This window comes from Falco punctatus (assembly GCF_963210335.1).
Source record: "Falco punctatus genome assembly, chromosome: Z".
In the NCBI taxonomy this organism is placed as follows: Eukaryota; Metazoa; Chordata; class Aves; order Falconiformes; family Falconidae; genus Falco; species Falco punctatus.
Genome location: NC_137586.1, coordinates 40,469,954 through 40,484,332, shown reverse-complemented (window position 1 = coordinate 40,484,332; position 14,379 = coordinate 40,469,954). Strand labels below are relative to the sequence as shown.

The 14,379-nt window shown below is 43.6% G+C and overlaps 1 protein-coding gene across 3 annotated transcripts in view; it reads left to right on the top strand.

The window, feature by feature from the left end:
• The first annotated feature begins 2,498 nt into the window (after positions 1–2,498).
• The window catches only part of MAMDC2 (MAM domain containing 2), a 66,040-nt gene continuing 54,159 nt past the window's right edge, over positions 2,499–14,379 (top strand). For 2 of the 3 annotated variants that reach the window (XM_080371689.1, XM_080371691.1), the window contains exon 1: positions 2,499–5,744. In XM_080371689.1, coding sequence (XP_080227815.1) covers positions 5,036–5,744 — 709 coding nt within the window. In that variant the 5' untranslated portion in view covers positions 2,499–5,035. The remainder of the gene's footprint in view (positions 5,745–14,379) is intronic. The other variant, XM_080371690.1, reaches the window with a different exon arrangement.

Here is a 14,379-nt window from a genome sequence, read left to right as displayed (position 1 = left end):
GGCTTCAGAAAGTTTGGCTAAAAACCCTGCCAAGAGTTTGTTACTCTTTGAAACAGGAATGAATCCATCGATTCTATAAGATTAAGTAGAGATATTAGTCAGCCAGCTGTCAAAAATGTTTCACAGCAGATATGCACTGAAATGATGAGAACATTCAAGTCTCTGAGGATTTTTTTGGACCAGAAGAGAAACCTAAACCATAAGTGTATGTGGCTTTGACTAGATAAATCCTAGGTAAAGTCTTCTTACTGAGGAGGTAACAGAATGCTATTAAAATGAAGGTCTGTGTTCTAAATGTTGTTGTATGCCACAAGTTAGATATGCCAAGTATGCTGTGTCTGCAGCCTGGATAGACAGATAATGTAACAAATTAAGTGATCCTGATTTCTTTGTTATTTCCCACTGTTTGTGTTACCATAGCATTTAGGAACCGAAGTACCTCTATTAAACTTGGCCTTGTACAAAAACAGAAATAAAAGTAATCCTTGCTTCTCACAAAATTTTTCTGCCTATGAAAAGGGACAGTGGATAAAAAGAGCCAGCCACATAAATATAATGAAACAATCCTGCACGATTTACGTTGGACACAGCACACCAGTTTCTGTCTTGTCAACATTTACAGGTCTCACAGTAAAAAAAGAACCCAACCCAAACCAGACCACAAAGAAACCACCTTTTAAGGAGGAACCTGAAGCAGAAGAAGAAACAACGGGGATGATTACGGAAAGCTTCTTACATGTGAGAGGATCAAAGGTGGTAGAAGCTGATGTCAATGCTGAGGAAGAGCCAGCCAAAGAGATGGAGGTCATGAAAGGCTTTGAAAGTGAAGGCAAGCAGCTCGTATTTAACAGGAGGAGAGCTAACAAAGGGTTGGGAAGAGAGGTGTGTGATGTTCAAAGCTAGGGAACTGATCTCTGTAGCACTCGGAGTGGTTATGGCTGAGAGATATATTTAGTCTTAACTAACCAATTAAAGGAAACTTGCAGCAACAGTATTGGAACGAAGGAAGAAGAAATGAAAATAGTTTTAGGAGAAAGCAAAGTATTTCCTTTTGATTCTTTTACTTCACATCTGGAGTTTCTGTGTGCATCACTCAAAGAGTTATTTTGAATCTGTAACTGCATTATAACAAAACCTGATGGCATGCAGTGTATCAGGGGGCTTTTGTTTCTTCTTTAGCATAGAAGTCTGCTTTGGTCATCTCAAAAGAAATATGATTGTTACAAAACTGACAGCCATGACAGAGAGTAAAAATCTAAAAAGACTAACATGGTATTTCCATGAAAAAGAGAAAAACTCTTTAGCTGACAGTTAATTTTTTTGGATTTGTCATATTTCTGAGCAGCAACCATTTTACTGTAGTCGCACAAGCTTGATTCTGAAGATGACTCTGATGAGAACCTGCCTGGTTTTGCTAGCCAGCTGGAAAAGCTTGTAACATGCTTATTTTTCTTTTATTTTTCTTCCTTTTTTTTTTTTCTTTTTTTAATCTGTAACTGCATTGACATTACGTTTATGTGTTTGTGTGAGTTTTGTTCATACTGCAACACAGATGGGAAGGCAAGCCAGAGAAAGGCACAGCTGCAAAAATTGGGTAAAGATGCTACACAGGCACCACTTCAACTTTTTGGGAGGTGACTTACTGCAAAAACTGGCAGCTTCAGGTCTATCTCTATCTGGACTCTTTTTTCAGACAGAAAAAAACCAAATAAAGGTCTAATTCATAGAAGGCTGAAGGCTTGGGACCATAACAAGTTTTTGCATCCTACCAGGATGTTCTGTCTAGAATATCAGGAATAAATTAAACTAAGGAGTAGAGATGGGACCAGATAGAAGCCATAGGAAAGAGGGTACTCCCTGAAAAAACAGACAGGTGTGCTTAATGGTACATACATGCATGAGAAACACAGCCCTGCAAAAAAAGGAAAGCTAACCTTATTGCTGAAGAAACTGGTTCTGAGGCACTTAATGCCTCTAACAAGCCGTGATATTCTGCACATCATAAAAAAAAGAAAAAAAAAGAATTATGGCAATACTGTTTTTAAACAGAGAATGCAAAAGAAGATAAAAGACTCACTGAGTTTATGATGAGCCTGTGGCTAAAGGTCCAGTTTTGCATTTTGGGATTAGTTAAATCCCCAATAAGAGACCAGCTTGTGACTCGAGTCTGATGCAGAATGCTCTGCAAGGAGTCTGTGATCTATAAAAACAAACTTGAAAATATAAAACTTGTAGTAAAATCCGGGCATAAACTGAGTTAAAAATGAGTGAAGTCCTGGATCTCATCAGGGCAGCACATTCCTTGAAGGAGAAGATGGAATGGGGCACCCTGGCAGTAGAGGAAAATTTTGAGAACTTTGTCAAGGTGATAATGCAGCTTTCAACAGAGTTCAGAGCAGAGCGGTGGGGTCCCTCTCTTCTGGGATGCTTATAACTCTTCACTTCCCCTGGAGCAGAAGCTCAAAGAAGAGCTGGCAGGTTCCTTCTTCTGTAATTGAATGAGTTTCTAAAAGCAGGAAGTTTTTCCACTATCTGAGAAGAAACGATCTGCAGGGTGCCAGCAACAGATATTTGTGCCACCTATTTTATTTGCCTCATGTATCCAAAGAGGCCTGGCATGTGACCTTCGGAAAAGCAGAGGATATGTTTGTGGACATTCAGAAACTGTTTCTGGACACACCAGTTCTGCAGGCTGCATGTGGGAAGTGATTCACTGGAAAATGTAATAACTTCCTGATTTTATTGCCGGTGCTAAGGTTTGCATACATGCTGTTTTTCATCCAGCTGGGATGCTGGTAGAGAAGTATGATTGAAAGGTTAGAAAGCATTTGACACTGCCCTGCATGACATCCTTGTCTCTAAATTGAAGACACATGGATTTGACAGATGAAGCTCCTCCCCCCAAAACACAATAAAGTCTGCCAGCCAAAAATCTTCACAGGCAAAATGTGAACTAGGTGAGGGCTGATCATACAAGATATTGCCTATGCTCTTAGCACAGTTGACTAGATGCAGAGACTATGTCAATTTAAGGGAAAAAGTTCTAGATGGTACGTGGGATTCAGGAATGGTAGTATGAAAAGTATACCAAGAAGTTACATCACAGTTATTCAGGAATGTAGAAACTTGGTGAGTGTAAGAGATCTTTTACTGGTTTCAAGTAACTTTGCTAGAAACCTGTTAAGGCTTTTTATGCATGCCAAAGTTTGCTAACATTATGAAAAATAAAGGCCAAATAACTGAAATAGCCTGTGTGGGCTGTCATGCAAACAACACTTTAGCTCACAATGGCTAAAGAAAAACCCCATATAGCTGTTCTGCACCGTTCTTAGTATTTCTCTGACATAGCCTTACTAAATAATCCAATATTGAAGTTAGTGATTGTACTTAGAATACCCATTTCCATGAGTAGCAATTCTTAATACAGACTCTGAGAAAATTAAGAAATATGACTACGTATTATAACTAAGAAAATGTTGTCTGGCATGAATCAAAGCGTTTTTTGTCTCTATGAGTCGATGCTTGTTCCTGTTTCCCTGGAGCCCATGGACTGGTAGAAAGTGGTATCGGAGTAGTCCCCCAAAATCATGTTCTACATCCTCTTGGTTACTTTTGTGATTTTGAAGGACGTTTTCAGGAAGTCAATTGTTCACATTTCTCACTGTACCTAATTAGTTTAGGTGATGACTCAAAACTATGGCTGGGGTGAATTTACCTTGGAATAGACTGAGGAATCCTCTGGGCAGCTAGGTTTTCCCAGACATTTCAATGGGAAACCGTTGTATAACAACTGCTGAAGCAAGCAATACAAGATGAATGCAAATCTGTTGAAAAGGGTGAACAGGGGCTTTAGACTACGTTAGGTGGGCTTAGCCACTAGGTCTGACCCAGAGAAGGGAACAGCTGGCAGGCATCTCAAGTTTCCAGATGTGGGCACCAGTGGATATGCTAGCAGCAGGACTGCCATTGAGGCGGACATGAACAGGGCTCAACAAGGAACCCAGGAAATTCAACACAGGCAAATGCTGAGCCCAGCAGCTGGAAGGCAGGTCTCTGTAGAGACACAGGCTGGGACTGGCAGTGCCAGGCAACAGCTCTGGGGCATGGCCCTGCGCATGGGCAAGCAGTGAACTGCACTGGGGCCAACCATGTGCTTGGGCAGCAGCAAGGGTCAGCGATGCCCTTGGTGGTGTGAGCAGGATATGGCCCTGAGAGCCATGGGAGCACAGGAACTGCACCCTGCTTCGTACATGTCAGCCCCTGTCTGGGAATCGCCTCCAGTTTGGGTCCCCAGCATGGGAATGACACTGTCAAACTGGTGGGAGGAGAGGGGAAGACACAGAGATGGTGGGGCTGGAGCCCTTGTCCTGTGAGGAGGGGCTGTGTGACCAGGGTTGGTTCAGCTGGGAAGAGGGACAGCTTTGGGGGCACCCAGCCCTGGTATAGGTAGGAGGGCATGCAGGACATGCAGCCAGGCTCTTCAGTGGTGCATGGTGGGGGGGTGAGAGCCAGCAGCACAGCTGAAACACCTCAAACAGCTAAAATTCAGAGCAACCATAAGGAAGAAAAGTTCTCCCAGCAAGGACAGCCCAGAAGTGGAGCGGGGGCCCAGACAGGCTGTGCCATCCCCAGCCTTGGAGGTTATCAGGCCCCAGGTGGGTAAGGCCCTGGTCAGCCTGGCCTGAGCTCAGGGCAGGCTGTGCTTTGGGCAGGGCTTGGGCTGGAGACCTCCTGTGGTCTCTTCCTGAGTTATCATGTAATCCTGTGAACTACATACAGTTCTTGGACCACCCCAGGAACTCCGGCATCTTTCTGACCTAAAAGTGACAGGGTACCCGGCCGTGGCCCTCCAGTATGGCGGTTTTTGCAGCAGAGAAGGTTGGCAGGGCAGGTAGTGGTGGCAGAGGAGCCCTGGTGGGGTGGGAGCTGCTTTGTCCTCGGCGGATGGGTGGGAGTGTGCATCTTAGTAATGTGCATCAATATCTGATGGGGGACTACATCAGGCAGAGCCAGGCTCTTCCAGTGGTACCCAGAGATGGGAGCAAGGCAGTGGGCACGAGCTGAAACTCGGGAAAACCCACCTAAACCTAAGCACGCAGACTTCTACAGGGGGTGTGCGGGGTACGTGCGATGCACTCAGCAGGTGGCCCGGAGGGGCGGCGGCACCCCCACCCCCAGGACTCCCCAGCCCCGGCCGCCCCCGCCTCGGGCGACAGACCGGGGCCGACCCCGCTCGGCGTCGGGGGTGGGACGCACCGCCCACCCGGGGTGCCCTCAGGCCCTCCCCGCCCCTGCCCTGCCCCCCCGCCGCCACGGCTTGCCTCCCTGCGCCCCGCCGGGGTGCCGAGGGGCCGTGCTCAGCCCCGCCGCCGCCGAAGCCCCGGGTTCGGCGCGGCCGCGCCCCCGCGCTCCCGGCCGCCCGCCCGCCCCGCCGCCGCTGGCCACGGCTCCCCCGGCGCGGAAGATGCTGCGGCTCTGCCTCCTCGCCGCGCACGGTAAGCGGCGGCGGGGGACGCGCCGCGCCGCCCCCCGGGGAGCGGGGTGGGCGCCGCTCCGGGGTCGGCGGCGGCCCCCAGCCCGCGGTCCCCGGGCCGGCCACGCCGTGACCGGGGCTCGCTTTGTCCTTGCAGCTCTGCGGCTCGTCGGGGCGGCCTTGCTCTCCCCCGGGTCGTGCGCCTTTGAGGACAGCGCCTGCGGCTACGAGTGGGACTACGCGCAGCTGCCCTGGGTGCTGCACGGGGAAGGTAAGAGCGCTGCCGGCCCCCGGGCGAACAGCTCCAGCCGGCCGCGCAGCCCACCCCCGGCACTGCTGCTGCCCCCGGGCGCCGCCGCCCCCCGCGCCGGGCGCCCCTGCAGCCCGCGGCCGCGGTGGTGTCGCGCAGCGCTGCGCGGAGCGGCGTCCCGGGGTGCCGCTGCCGCCCCAGTGCTGCGCTGCGCGGCTGTCCCGGGGAAGGAGCCGCCGTCGGACCCCCTCGGTGTGCAGCTTCGGTGGCTGCTGTCAGCGCCCCGAGCCCCGTCTGCAGGCGACGCGAGGAGGCGTCCGTGCCTCCCCAGGCACAGGTAGCGCCGCAGGTTCCTGCGGGATGTCCCAGGAACCGCCTTCCCGTTTCTTCCAAGTTTCCGTTGGGAAAAGGTGTCTGATATCAAATCTGTTGTAGGTAACTTCTTCCCAGAAAAAAACACATCGGTCAAATTCCTGTTAAGCTGCATTATTGTTTTTTTTATAAACATACTTCAGCTTTAACTGTAGAAGTGTGTGCATTTTCAGGGCAGGAGACGATCTTCATGAAGAGTACCTTTACAAAGTGTTCAGTTAAGACTTTTCTCCATTTTATTGTACTTATAGTTCAGTAGGAAGATTAGCATTACTGTTTCAGTAAGTTGTATTAGACTTGACTGACTGCCACTGAGAGAACAAAATGCAGCCACTGTGAAGTTTCCATGCAGCTGTAGCCCTTCCTTGATAAGTTTTTAATGTAGACTCCCATTTTTAACAGAACCAATATGAACAAACCAAAGACTAACCAAAAATAAATACAACATGGTTGTAACTGGGCAGTAAAATGATTTAGTTTGGGTTATGTTTTGGCCGCAGCATCGTTCATGGAGTGAAAGCTGTGCTCATGCAGTAAAAGGGACTATGTGTTTTCAAAGTTTTTAAGCTCTAAACCAGGTACTAAGAATAATGAAGGGGCGAGTACAGATACAAAGAGATACACCCCTCATTACCCCTCATCAGTGCTCCATTCAAAACTGGCTGGTCCAGTTTTGTCATTCCACTTGTTACTCGGTTGATAATGAAGCTTTTTCTTTTGTATGTTTTGTTTTTATCTCTTTTGTAAGCGGTGCTCACATATGCAAAGTCACCCTAATTGTTAATTTTTAGATGAATTATTAGGATTTGAGAGTGTATGAAGAGTGCTAACTCGGAAAAGGCCATGAGGATGTCATGATTAAAATAGTTCATTTTTCTCTTTTTACTTAAACATACATAGATTTTCCTGTATTTTTGAAGATACTAGTGGAATTTTAGTAACCATCTATGCTTTCCCAGCTATACCTCTTAAAATCATGCCCTCCTAAGCTGCCTGTCTTGGAATCAGCACTTCCTCCTTGCCATTAACAGGGAGCCACAGGGTAGTAGTATTAACTCAGCTCCAAGGGACTGTGATATGCTGGGAGTAATACCTGCAGAAATGGATGTGCATCATGTTGTGCACATCCATGATATGGTGCTTCAGGAAATGGAAATTGGATCAGAGATTTGAATCAGCAGCAGCGTGCTTTTTTTTTTTCCCTACATAACACTACTTTGGTTATTGTATGTGGTTTGATTTTTCTATGCGACCATAAGCATACCAGTGGTTGTACAGCTTCTGTCATTGTAGATCTTGTTTTTCAGTGATATGTAACTGAACTGTTATGCTCTGGGAGGATATGTGGTGTACCAGCTGTCTTAATAGGCATAGTTGTGTCAGCATTTCCATTATTTCTGTAATTTATTCATAGTAAGTCATTCTGTGCAAATACTTGGCACACAAGGTAATAGCCTCTTCAGAAATTCATTCATACAGTCATAACTAAATCTAGCTGAAAATAGCTCATCCAAATCTATGTAGCGGGTGTGCAAAACTAGTCTTCCTTAGATGCTCTTTTTTTTTTTTTTTTTAACTAGTAAAGCCATGTTCCTTTTGGCAGCACCGAGCCCTGGTATTTGCAGATCAGTGTACATGTATGTGGTAATTTACTGGGACAACAGAGGAAGTTAAGGATGGGAGTGGCAGCTTAGCTTTGAATTGTTCACTTCTCCTTTCATTGCTTCAAAATTGTTCTATTATTTTGAAATATTATTTGTAGAGTGATATACAGCAAATCTCTTACAGGGATTATCTGCCTCGCAGTGCAAGTTCTTTCATCTTATAAATCTCTCAATGGTGCGATCTTGTGCCAAACTGTCAAGATGATGTAAATATAACTAAAATCCTGCTCATAAAAAATTCCACTCCATACTTGAAAGTTTTTTGCCCGGTTGCCAAGGAAGCCAATATCTGCTAAAGAGTCAGGCACAGAAAGGAAGTGTAAGGTTACTTTTTGCTTTTGTTTACAGCTTAAATGAATAGGTTTCTAAGGTTCAACTGCTTTTTTAAATGTATCTGACATTTTGAATATTCTGGTAGTTCTGGGATAAGAGGACTTCTTGTGTTTAAACTTACGAATTTTATAATTTAAAAGATTTTCATTTTTTATAGCTCAAGTTCTGGTACCTGTAATTGACTGGCATTTTAGGGCCCATTTTAGTCAAGTGCAAAAGGAAAATCAAAACCAAATAGTCAGTGGTAAAATGGATAGCTGTTTCACTCTTCCCTGCTTTACTCAAGACAGGCAAATCAGGCCCTAACAAGGTGGGTGTTTGTAGGATACCAGCTACACAAGAAACAAATCAGACATTTTACCATATCTGTCCAGTAGATCTGTGCTCCCATAGACTTCAGCTTCACTGAAACCCTCTGTAAGCCTCAAGCTCTCTCACACGGCTCTGAATTCAGGAATAGGACCTTCAAGTACAAATATCAATGTGCTCTTTTTAACTCTCAGCCTTTTGAGTCAGTCATCTGCTAACTTGGTATTTGCATTTTAGAATTGTAGTGATTTTTAGCAGACAGCCACCATGCAAAGAAAAGTGTCAAATATAGAAACAGCTGAGGATACAAATTTCTTGCGAGGTTACCTATGGCTGAGAAGCACACCCAGGCTGAGGTCATGGCCCAGGCTGGGTAAAGATAGCTTCATGCCTGAGGCAGCATGTTTCTGGCAGCATGACAGTTCTCTTTTCAGTGTAAGCTGGGAAATCCCATGCAAACATGATGCGCTTTATGAAGTGAGTGTTTGTAGGATACCAGCTACACAAGAAACACAGTAATGTTGTTGTTTAGGAAAAAGGCATCCTGGCGCTGAAATCTGATGAGTAGCAGGTGAATTTGTGTGTCATCAATGGACCAGTGATAAGATCTGCAAGCTTTAAATGATTTGCTAGTACACATAAACCAAGGTGTTAATGGTCCATTTTAACTTCAGATGTGCAGGCATGCACCCATAAATATTCTTGCATTCATGATGCCTCTGAGCAGATAATGTATTTTTTAAAATCCACTTACAGAATATAAGATAAAGGTCGAACTCCTTGGACTCAACTAATGGATGAGAAATTTAGAAACCAGATCTATATCCATCACTACAGTGGTATTTAGAGATAGTTGAGAAGCTCAAATACCATGTTGCGTACCCGCAGGTATATTTAGCATGAGTTTATGTCCAGTTCTAAAGCATAACTGGGGCATAAAGTTTGCAGGTGCATAGTGGCCTGTTTCCACAAGAATTTACTTCTGTGTCAGCAGTATATGTCTTGCAAGAGAAAGACCTGGTTCATTCTAATATATGCTGTCAAACTTTCCATGATAGGATTTGATCAAATAATCTTGAGATTTTTTTTTTAACCAAATTGTGCATTTATTTCAGAGGACACATGCTTTGTAAGTGTAAACCAAACTTTCAAACAAAGGAAGATGCTGTATGTAATAGGCAGTAATTCTGGTTAGAGTAATAAATAAAACCATGTAGACCCACTTGAAGTAGCGGTAGGAAATGCAGCCTTGTGTCAGTTGCAGCCATTCTGCAAGGCTGGATTTTGGCATTTTTTGCTTTCATCCCAGCCCTGTCCAGCACAGAGCCTGCCATAGCCTGGCAGGTTAAGAACAACCTGCTCATTACATCATTATAGGTTAAGTTTCATTAAACACAATAACTATGGCATATTTTTTCTGTGACTCCGGACAGTGTTTCTGTTTTTGCCAAGAGTGTCCATACAGCATTTTGTGTGCCTGTGTCTGTTGTTATGTTTTGTTCTCAGTCTTCCTTAATGTTAACAGGGGGAGTTTAATAGGGCTACAAATAATGTGCATTTGGGCTGTCAGCTCAAATCTGCCCTAATGAAGTTCACTGTGTTGCATCTGCTTGCCTGGATTTAAGCATTAGAATTTAAGCATTAAGAAATTTGTCTATTACCTTTGCAAGCTGTAGGGAAGAGGGTTTGCTTATATTAACAAGGTGCTCCAAAAAGCACGTGATGGTTGTTAAATGTGCCCATGTGCTTCCAATTGCATTGGACTTGGAGCTTTTTTAGTAGTAGTGGCAACAGGTTTTGTACAGTTGTCTCCTTATCACTTTGCTCTTCTGTGGAGTGTTGTGAAGCAACTTGCCTTGTTGATCTTCTATAATGAGCAATGTGGCACTGAACTGCTGAAGCTGTAACTGGTAGTTGATACAGCCATATGCATCTGGCTCTCATATGATCATTGGCAGCTTTAAAGGCACATTTTTGTGTGTTGCTTTCCTTCTAAAATTCTGGAAGTGTGTTTTACTTCAAATCTCATGTCTCCAAGGATATATTTTAATAGCACACTTCAGAGTTTTTGAGTTTTCTCTTTTTGCAGTATTCCAAAGGGGACTCATCCTTAAAAAGAAATAATTTCATTCAGAAGAGTGATATAATGAACTACTATATATGTTAAAATAGCCTGATTTTCTTCCCCTTGAAAGGTGCCCACTTTTTTGCTGCTTTAGTCCAAGACACTGTTTCTGTGATACACTCAAAATGGGCATCCATCAGGTAACAGTTTATGGTAAGCAGGTAAGCAAGCAACAGCACTACCAACAGTGTCTGGAAACTGAAGTTCTTCTTTTGGGCCATAGTTATTATATAGCTACACTCTAAAATGGTTTTAAGATGGAAAGTAATTTCAAGAGACAGGATAGCCATCCCAGGCCATCAGATAAGTGAGAGTAGCAGCGTAAGGAATCTCAAATATAAACATTGCCTGCATACCATTTAAAAAGCTTGTATTTCCAGCTGTGCCGCGTGACTTAAAATGGACCTCTTTTGACCTAAACTCTCTCATCTTGAATACCACATCATTTGGTTGTAATATGCAGGGCAATGAAACAGGTAATGACTGGTGATCCTAGATTTTGTTTTACAGCAAGCACAGTTCCTGTCTGAGGTCTGCTGTGTCATGCTCGGTTACAAACCTACTGGCAGATAGATTGGCACATCTGTAGTCTCAATTTTGTTCCTATCTATCTGCAATAGTTTCCTATACCTCGGGAAGTAATTAATTTGAAAATGTAAAAAAGGTTTAACATTGCTGGCTTTGTACAACCCTAAGGTGAGACAAGTGATCTCACATGTTTGTGATGACTGTGTAATTGGAGGCAAAGTAGAGGGTAATTCAGGGAGACTTGCAACAGCTTGTACCTAGGTGCAGCAGAACCAGGCTGGCATAGCACAGTGTTTGCTTGCTGGCAAGATTTTCAGCTGACAAATCCACTCTGCCACTGGAGCATATTATTAGCTTGGGTCTCCCAAACCCGTAGCATGAGTATCTCTGCACCAAATGCCATTTGATGGAGGGGAGAAGCCATCAGAACTGGTATACAGTCACTGGCACACTGCCTTGACCTGGTAATTAAAATGTTTCTTCCTGGCCAAAATGATTGCATTTGGAGAGACAACTGCCCTTCCTAGTCACTCCCAAGGGGGCTGGAGCAGGGGGAAACTGACGCTCACATACTTCTGGTACACTTAAGACTCTTGTGTTTTTACTTCCTCTTCACCTCTGGTGCCATTTCTCCTGTACTTCACTTAGACTACTCAGACACTATTCTTGTGTTAGCAACTCATTTCTTCTTGATATGTTCTTGCTTTATTGTCACCAGCAGCTTAACAGTACCGTGTGTGAGTAGCGTTCAGCCTTGCTCCAGGCTCTCCCTTGCCTTGCTGATACTACTAGGAAATCTGTCATTTTGCTTGCCCATGTGTAACTTCCATCCTATGCTTCTGCGTGACAGCATTTTTATTAAACTATGCCCAAATTACAGTTGTTAGCATTTGCTCATCTTCGGTAGTAGGTCTTGTGCAAAGAAAGACGGCCAAGAGCACTTCATGTTCATGGAGGGCTTTAGCAGCAGCTGCTTGTGCATAACACTGGTGATAAGTCTTGGCTTTTCATTTGCAGCAGAACAAACGAATCCTAAATTGTTATCGGTGAGTCACTGCATGAGAGATGAGTTTCAAAGCATTCCTCTCCTCCACAGGACAGTATAATTCTCAGAAGTATATTTCCACATACAGCTGTTAGTGATTCAGTGCTTAGAGTCAACAAGTTATTTTAGTGCATTTTACACCGAGCTGTGGAGGCTGACCACAGAGAGGGAGGACAGCTGTTGTGAAATTCGTATTTACTGAGTATACCTGCAACTGCTGACAATCAGCTGGACTTTGTTTTGCATGATGACAACTGAAAATAGGTAATTTACCACTAGAATTTGAAAAACAATTAAAAAGCTGTAGGAGGGCAAAAGAGTGTTGGGAAGTGGTGATGGAGGCCAAATCACCTCAGTCAAACAAATAACTTGCATGTAACCCCAGCAAAAAGTTGATTCCCTCCAGGTAACAAGGTTTGTTACTCATAGGTAGGGTGAGGCAACTTGTGTGATTCTGTATATCATATAGATACAGCACTGTAAACCACACTTACTAAAAATTGTATTGCAGCTTCATGTTTCAAAATGCCACACGTTTATGTGAAAAACTAGCTATGCATCTATCTAGCAGCCACTCAGTATGAGGCTTCAGCTTATTTGGACATACCCAGGGCTAGCTTTATAATTTGTAATGCCAACTGCATGTGTTGGTTGCACAGCTACAGTCACACCGCTGCAGCTTGCACAGGTATGTGGGATGACTATACCCATAATTTTCTGGGAAGGCTGTAGGGATCTGGGCATGTCTCAGTCAGATGCTGGAGGGTGAGGTGCGGCTTCCCACCTGAAGTCACAGCTTCTGTGGCTGGCTCTGATGAAGATGGACAGGGCCCAGGATTAAGAAATCAGTCTAGCTTTGTACTGGTATCTTCTCCATTAATAGGAAGTTAAATAAGATATTTTCAGCTTTGATTATAAACAGGATGGGTACCAACCTTGCAAATATTGTTGAAGTTTGCTAAAATACAAGTACAAACATGCAAAATCACTTGCTGAAAACAGCTAGAAATATTTTCAGTTATCTGAAAAAATGGAAGACTTAAATGGATCAAGCTAAAGCTTCTTTTTAGGAGTTTCAGGATGTGAGCATGGTGTGAGTTTTTGTATTGGTAAAGCTGCTGACAGGCAGTAGTTTGTGGTCATTGTGCTTATTACGCTACATGTATAATCATCTTGAAAATGAAGAGAAGAGCCAATGATTTGGCAGTGCATTTTTTTGAAGGGAAGGAAGGTATTTTCAGCGCTGTCAATTTTCAGTATGAGTTTTGGTCAAGATCTAATGTGGGTCAAGATCAGTAGTGAGGAAAAATAAGCTTGCATTTGTACTGAAGGGTGACCACAGACGTTTCAGATGTGTTTCTGCTAGTAAAAAAGACTTGTTCACCTTGGTATGGTACAGACTGTTCAGAGTTGTGACAGAATCAGCCTGAAAATGCCCTAATAGTCTTACCATGTAGGATGTTATCAAGTGTAAATCTTTGAAAGCTTATTGAAGAAATAATTCAAACTCAGTTACAACTAGTTGTCTTTGTTACCTTTTTTTTTTTTTTTTTGTAGTTTTCCCATTGTATTGCCTTTGGAGATTCTTCACCCACAGCCACTGTATGCAAGAGCAGTACAGGCAATGCTATAATTAGTTGACTGATGAAACTTACCAAAGGGGTCAAACCTTCTACTGTTACAAGAAAATAAAAATTTTTAAAAAAAGAATTATTTCCCTTTGGTCTTGAAGTTTTTACTGTCTTACTATTCCTTTGTGGCAGTAATGCCACAGCAGGCCAGAAAAAAGGCCAGCATAGTCATCCATCTAACTTTATACAGTGCTTTGATTGCTCAGAAGCCTTTATATCATTTTAACATATTTTATTACTCCCATTTAAAAGAGTAAGTATTTTTTTGCCCCGTCCTTCCCTATGGTTCTAGGAAGCCAAAGATTCAAGTATGATTATTATAGTCCTTCTTCATATGATAATCAAGCCAAAGATTCCTACAATTTTAGATAACAGTAAAGTGCCTGCCACTTCAAAAATGCTCTTTTATTAACAGTGTTTCTCCTACACTATATGGCTATTCCTCCAATGCATTTTCTTTTGGCAAACATGGCTCAAGTTCAGTATATTAGATAACTCTAGTAGTCTGAGTAATTGTGTTGGTGTACTTTGAACATTGTTTTAAATAGATGTATTCTTTGATAAAGTATGAGCTACATGTTACAAACACTTTGCTCTATTCTGAAAACGTGGCAAGCCCTAGTATGAAAATATCCATGAATCACTGTAT